The sequence below is a fragment of the Poecilia latipinna genome, unplaced genomic scaffold (assembly GCF_001443285.1).
Source record: "Poecilia latipinna isolate Pla-1442-1.1 unplaced genomic scaffold, P_latipinna-1.0 Scaffold13, whole genome shotgun sequence".
Lineage (NCBI taxonomy): Eukaryota > Metazoa > Chordata > Actinopteri > Cyprinodontiformes > Poeciliidae > Poecilia > Poecilia latipinna.
This window is the reverse complement of record NW_015112629.1, coordinates 827,258-834,534: the sequence shown is the minus strand read 5'-3', so window position 1 is coordinate 834,534 and position 7,277 is coordinate 827,258. Positions and strand designations below refer to the sequence as shown.

Sequence of the window (7,277 nt, the reverse complement as noted above, 5' to 3'; positions counted from 1 at the left end):
TAACAACCCAGAGACACACAAATGACACACACACTCATTTCAAGGGCAGTTTACAGACACCAATTAACCTAACGGTCATGTTTTCCATCTGTGGGAGGAAGGTGGAGAACTCAGTGATTTGAATCACTCTGGACACATAGCAGACGTTAACAGGCCCCAAAACCTGAGCCAAGGTATCTGTTCATCCTGCATTTGGTCTCTTGAAAACCAAGTATGACATATCAGGACAAACGCCAAAGGTCAAACATGGTGATGGAAGGGCGACTGTTTGAGAATGTTCTCAGTCGCTGGACCTCGGCACCTTGCAGTCATTGCAGCAAGCACTTACTCACGTACATCTCTATCAGCAAATTTGCCGTTTGGATTTTAAAATAAAATAAAAAACAGTCTGGCCTAGCTTTCTGACTAATTCAGTAAATTTGAATAAAAAAAAAAATGGTGAAACAGAATATACATTTCTTACACAGACTTATATTTTCAAGTTTTTACTTTGGTTAATTGTGATGATTTTCTGTTTAAGTGAAAATATTAGTTATGACCAATAAAAATAAAATGTAATTTAGAAATTTGGGCTTTAAGAAAATTATGATTAATAGCCGCTAAAAGATTATTATTTTCAAAAGATACATTTAATAGGACAAACCTCATTGAAACACATATTCTAACTTATCAGTTATGACTGTATTTACATACTTAACTGGAATTAAAAGTATTGTTCCCTAAATAAAACCTAATGCCTCCTATGTGTGCATTTATTTTGAAAATTTTGCATTTCATAGTCATTTAACTCATTTGTGACTATTCCTTTTTATTTTCTGCACATGAGCAGTAGTGGTGCGAAAGCAAATTAAACAATTTAAGCTCTGCACATTCTTGAGAAAATGAATTAAAATTTCAAGATGCTCTTTGTTACCAACCAATGGTTTCTTTTTTTGTTCTGTTTCATCATTTGCACTTAGTGTTTTTATTTCAAGATCCTCTACAATGCTAGATTGTTAGAAATTTAGTTATGATTGGAAACTTCCAATCAAAATTCAAAAAGCAGACAATCCCTTTGTGTTTTTTTATTTTATTTTTTTTTTATAACTTTTCATAGCCTTTTAAATAAGAAACAAACAAAAAAAAAAACATAAATACTTGCTTCATTTGTAATATGCTGCCCCTCCCGCCCTGCCTCCAAACCTCCCCATCACTTATCTCCTCAGGTCACTGCAGAAAACACAGACACGGCCAACAACATTACAACCCCTGTCCGGGCGCCGTCCCCAATCGTCCGCCCCCTCCTTCCAGGAACTATGAGACCGCTCAGCCCTCCGAGGGCTCGCCATGTTCCGCTGGACCCCAGGGACCCCCAAGACCTGGCAAACAAGAAGAAGAAAGGAATACTCTCCAAAGGAAAGAAACTGCTGAAGAGACTGTCTCCTGTGAAGCAACAATAATGACAATATTTAACAGCATAAAAATCCTATCCATGTATCTGCGGGGCTCTGTGCATAGCATCTATACAATCAGCTGTGATATGGCAGGACATTACAGAGTGGGCATGTGACTCGCCTCCTTGACTGCGTGAGCCTATCAGGCGATACAAATATGTTCAGTGCTGGATAGAAAACACATGAATTTTGTACAGTGGAGTGCCAAAATCAAGAGTGAAGTGACTTTCAAAAACAAACGCATATTACTGTGATATTACTGTATTTCAGATTAAGGGATGCTTTATCTAAAGTGAAAAACTAGGATTTTCATGACATGCATTTATACTGTTTCATTTACTTTTAACCCTCTATGGTACCATAGTCTTCTCAAGTAGAAAAAGTATTCTTGAATGGTTCAGTACTTTAAAAACGAGGGGCATTGTCAAGGAATCAGTGACAGTTCTTTAATTTGCCATTTTCCAACCATTTTTATCAGTTTTTAAAAGGAAAGAGTTTCACTATTTTTGCCCCACAAGACATCTACATTCATTCCAGGGGGGGGGCGGGGGGGAGGTTAACACTAACAGGCATAAAACCTTAGTTTTTAACAGTTAAAAGCAGTTTATTTGCTATAAAATTAACTTGCAAAAATACGTCTGGTGCCGTAAGGACACAATGTCCCATCATGGTCAATTGCATAATGTTACTTTAAGTTCCAAATTATTATAGGATCACTGTGGCTGCATGCAAACTTAGTAGTAGTGTGTAGTTAGGTAATGTCAAAGTTGTTTTATCTTGATTTGATATGATGCTGTCAGACAAAATCCTTGCATCTCTCAAACTGGAAGAACCTTTTAGAAATGTCAAAAATAAAATGTCAAAATGTCAGTTTTATGCTCTCTGATCAAAGTCACAGTTTTCGATACCTTAACAGAAAGTTATTAGAGACACCACATGCAGATGTGATCCATAGAGTTGATTTTCACAAGGAAACAAAAAGACAAAAATGGATGCAGGATTTTTGCTCGACAGCAGCAAAAGATGTCAGGTTAAGACAAAGTTTGGGCTACTTTTATGATTTGTCAGCCATATTCTACTATTACAGTGAACTTTGTCCATCTTTATTTAATGAGAATGTCCATGCATTTTGGTTAGTTTACCAAATGAATCCAGTCTTATTCTGTACCTCTTGTAGGAAGAATAGATAATATTTGTGGACCCCACGAAGATTATGGGGATCCTTAGATAAATAAATAAACACTACAGTTAAACAAGTAGTGATAAAAATGCTATATGAGAAGGCATGCAAGGAAAAAAAAGACTGGTAAGGATGAGAGTAAGAAATATAATGCTGCTACTGTAGATAAGGTGAAAGTACAGGGTAGTGTACTTATGGCACAGATTTGTAACCTCTTTCATTCAGTTTTTATATTGATTTATTTATGAAATGACTTGTATTATAAGCCATGGAAACCATTTAGGATTTTAATTATGTTCATGAAGTAAATTATGTTAAATCCTATGTTTTTGTTCCCCCTGTGCAATCTGACAGTCCAGTGTTGCCTACATTCAAAGGATTCTTAAATTATTTCAATTATTATAAAAAAACAATAAATGCTTATCTTTTATGTATATATATATATATATATATATATATATATATATATATATATATATATATATATATATATATATATAAAACTAGGAGCATAATGTGTACCATAGAGGGTGAATCAAGCCAAACTCTAAATTTATTCTTTTCACCAGGAAAGAACATCTGCTCCTGTTCCTTTAGAGGAAATCTTTATTACACTATTACACTATTATTATGCGTTCTGTGGAGCAATGCTGACTGCAAAATGTAATCTTTTTTTAATGCAATGTTTTAGAGATGTGGTAGCATATAATGGGAAAGGAGACACTTTTATTTGTACCGAGCTTGCATTCAGAAGCAAAGCCTGTTCAAACGATGAAGGAAATTTGGCAAAACGACAGCGGATTGGCATCAGGGCATTAAACGCCGGGCGAGCGCAGCCGTCTCAGTGGCCTTTTTGAAACACGAGCACGACGTTCCTTGTTTTATTACAAGACTGACTTACGACAGGTTTTTGTTTCACGACTGATTGCCTGTGCTTTGTCACTTCTAGGATAAATAAATTACAGGAGTTTTTTTTTTTTTGTCTTTGCTGTCAACCTGTCATGAAACGCCTAGTTCAATAGAAAATTCTGTGTCTATCTTCTTATTGCACAAAGTGGATGTTTTCTCTGATTGGATAAAGACATAGTTCGTGTGCCTGTGGACGTGTGATACATTTTGTGTTTTGCACTTTTACTTTGACCTTTTTTTTATTTCTATAGTAATATTCTGCTACTCTCTTTGAATGCACTGTTGTTGATACTGCGCACATATACAGTGAGTGGGACACAGAAACCACATAAAAAAAATTATAAATTAACAAAAAAAAATTCAAGGCATGCATTGCCCTTTGATTTCGTCATCATGTCTGAAGAAATATGGACTCATTTGCTCTGAGTTTTGTATGACCTAGTTGTTTTACTTGCACTTAAGGTACATTGAAGAGTATACTACACCAAATTACATGTAAGGAAGCTTACAAATGCGATTACTTAAGAATCTGGTACAAAATAACCAGAGATCAATTCCTGTGATCTCTATTCATAAAAGGATGCAGGCCAATAAACATTTTCAGGCGTACAATGACCTCGAAATTTATAGGCACCCTTGATAAAGATATGTAAAAAGCATAAAAACAAATAAATGTATTTCATTATTATAGTTTCACACAGAATACACTTTTTCACTGCTCTGACAGTGTGAAATTTTGAGATTTATTTATTTTTTCCCGCCTCACTGTGCATGTTGGAAATAGAAATGTATATCCTCGGTTGGAGATTTTTTTATTTTATTTATTTTTTATCAAACTCACAGTTGTTTTCAACTTTTTAAATTATCACTCTGATTGTAGATAAGGCCAACTTCAGGCACTTTTCTGAAGCCATTCATTTAATGATTTAAAAAGACCAGTGCACGTCTCCTGAATGGAGTATTTTCTTCTCTTCCTCACTTTGAAGAGTTGCTAAAAGAAAAAAAAAAAGAAAATATGACAGAGCTCGCTTAATGAATGTCATAATCATATCCCAGATATAAATATGAACTCTTGAAATATCCATTTGAAGTTAACTTTCTGATGAAGTGAACAAACAGTGCACCAGCAATGAAAGATTATTTTTTTTATTTTTTCACTATAAAACAAACATTAAAAACCTTGGTGCCACAACACATCGAGGGCGCTGTATGAATTCATAACATTTGAGCCCAACATTTAATTTCCTTCTCAGATCACATTTGTAAATTCAAATCCAATAACATCTGATAATCTGACAGTCATGTAAATTAGCATAGATTTGCAGAAACACCACGTTAAGAAATATTAAAATCCTGGTTTTTTTGTTACTTTTGATGGAAAGACAGCTTAATACAAAACACAGATTAAACCATTGTCCTACCTCAGTTTTTGATTTTTATCGAGACATTATGCATTTATTTGTCGAAAATATAGTGAAAAGTTTTTTTTTTTTTGTTTGTTTTTTTTAATAATATGGATTTCTCAAGAAACTGCTCTGCATGCTGTATAAACAATTTTCCATCATGAAGATGAAAAGTTGTTCTCAAAAACTGAACTCCTGGTAAAAAAAGAGAAAAAAGAAAAAAAGGATTGAGTCACAGCTTTAATTGAAGAAAACTTTACCATCTACCAGGTTTGTCTTTGTTTTGTATTTGTGGTTGCACTTGAAAGAGCTTATTGTTTTCATCAGGGTTCTGCTTCTCATTCTTTCTCCACATTGTTACTGGAATGCATTGGCCACAGAAAGAATTTGACTGGTGTCAAATTTCCGTTTTTCTTTGTACAGTTTCAAGTCTAATCTGTCAGAAATGCTCAAACAAGACAGTCATAAAACCAAAATATTCACCTGTGAACGGGTGTAGTGTCTCCAAACGCTGTAGCTCTTTTGTACTTTGATCCATTTGTAGATAATTTCTAAATGTTTTTACTTGATTTTTTTTTCAACAGCCTTTTATTTTTAAATTGCACTGAAAGTTCCTCTCTGTGTAAAAGACTCCAAGCATTCTCCATGGTGTCCTTTGAAATCACATGTACCAGTCCACCGTACGTGCTTGCTTTGTGAAAAAAGAGAAGTCGTTATAGATGGTATTTATGATAATTATGTGTGAGTGTACATGTTGGAAAATACATCTTTTATAACCAAATTAAATTTGATATTTTTCAAAAAAAAAAAAAAAAATCTTTGTTCATGTTATTTTTATTCAAATATACGGCATTGGAATAATAGGCAACAATCCTCCTTCTGAGAAACAGTTATTAATTATTCATCCCCTTGCAAATTTATTTTAATTTTATAATTAAATTTTTGTTCAGTTTACTTAAATGGCCCCAGTGCATCACACTCAGTTTATTATTCAAATTAGTTAAAAAATGTTCTCTGTTGGGTATGCTGTGGTGGTGCAGGGGTTAAGCACAACCCACATATGGAGGCCTTAGTCCTTGACCCAGCTGTTGCAGGTTTGATTCCTGGCCTTGGCGACTTGCATGTCTTCCCCTTTCTCTCATTACCCACTTTCTGAAGGATTTGATTTGGTGTGAAGGATTTGGTGCAATCCTTCACACCAAACACTTAGATTATGTTCAATTATGCCTCAATCTGAAGTTTGGCAGTCGCTCCTTTGAAGCCTGTGCTTCAAAAGAGCAACAAAGAGCAGAAAAGAAGAGACAGTGTGACGATTGTGGCAAGTCACTTGAACTCTCCCCCTTATCCACTGCTCCTTCTACGGCTCCTACTCAACTCTGAGGGAATATGTCGAGTTCTCACAGCTGCCCTTAGAGAGCGACACAAAACAGCAACACAAACATTTGAGAGAACTCAAACAGTGACCAGAGAGGCTGTGAGCTCTGAGAGGGAGAGAAACAAGAAGTTAGTTTACTGTTGTGGATGTGAAAAACCCACAATGTAGCAAAAGCATAATTTTGCAAGTTAATTAAAAACTTCTCGATCTAAAAATCCCCACTTCATGACATTATTCAGTAATCATAAGTATGGTTTATTTTGACTGATGTTGCATAAGCAAACAATGTTTTAAAACACCAAAGAATTGAATGGAAGCAATTAATGCCTGTCCAAACAGATTAGCAATTTGTTGTAAGGAATGATGGACTGACATGTCATGATGCACAAGTCTGGACGTTGTGAAGAACGTCCAGAATTTTGATCACAGAAATCCACCAATGTATGTGAGGAAAAACTAAGCTTCTTTTAATGAATCTTGTTTTTGACAGAGGTTGACGCCAGGCGATCTTGCATTGACTGACTGCAGGACAGAGGCTGATATGCACCAGGCGCTACTCATCCATGAATAGACAACGGGACATGAAGGGCATGAAATTTTCCTGGAAAAGAGAACATCATGACAAAAAAAAAAAAAAAAAAAAACAAAAAAACTAATTCAGAAGAATTTTACTCAATCCAATTATGCACCTAAACTGAGGACCATGTCGTTGATTTACCTAAATTTATTCCAAGAAAACAGTAACAGAGAAATAGTTGAGTTTTGTGTTGATTTCCTGCATTGATGAGTTTGTCTGATCAGTGCTACAGTGATTAGAGCTATTTGAAACTGAAATTATTTTTGACAGCTGACCCTGAAGATGTGCATTCTTACAAACACATTTTTGGTGATTTGCTCTTCAGGGAAAGAAACAAGATGCTCCCTTTGATTAGCTGATAATGAACACAGGCGGTCGTACTCTTCAGCAGAGCAATTTA

At 35.1% G+C, this 7,277-nt stretch overlaps 1 protein-coding gene across 12 annotated transcripts in view; it reads left to right on the top strand.

Annotated features, from left to right (window-relative positions):
* Positions 1 to 1,954, top strand: part of LOC106946684 (RIMS-binding protein 2) — a 72,606-nt gene extending 70,652 nt beyond the window's left edge. For all 12 annotated transcript variants that reach the window (XM_015031236.1, XM_015031253.1, XM_015031244.1 and 9 more), the window contains one exon: positions 1,206 to 1,954. In XM_015031236.1, coding sequence (XP_014886722.1) covers positions 1,206 to 1,439 — 234 coding nt within the window. In that variant the 3' untranslated portion in view covers positions 1,440 to 1,954. The remainder of the gene's footprint in view (positions 1 to 1,205) is intronic.
* Positions 1,955 to 7,277: the final 5,323 nt, after the last annotated feature.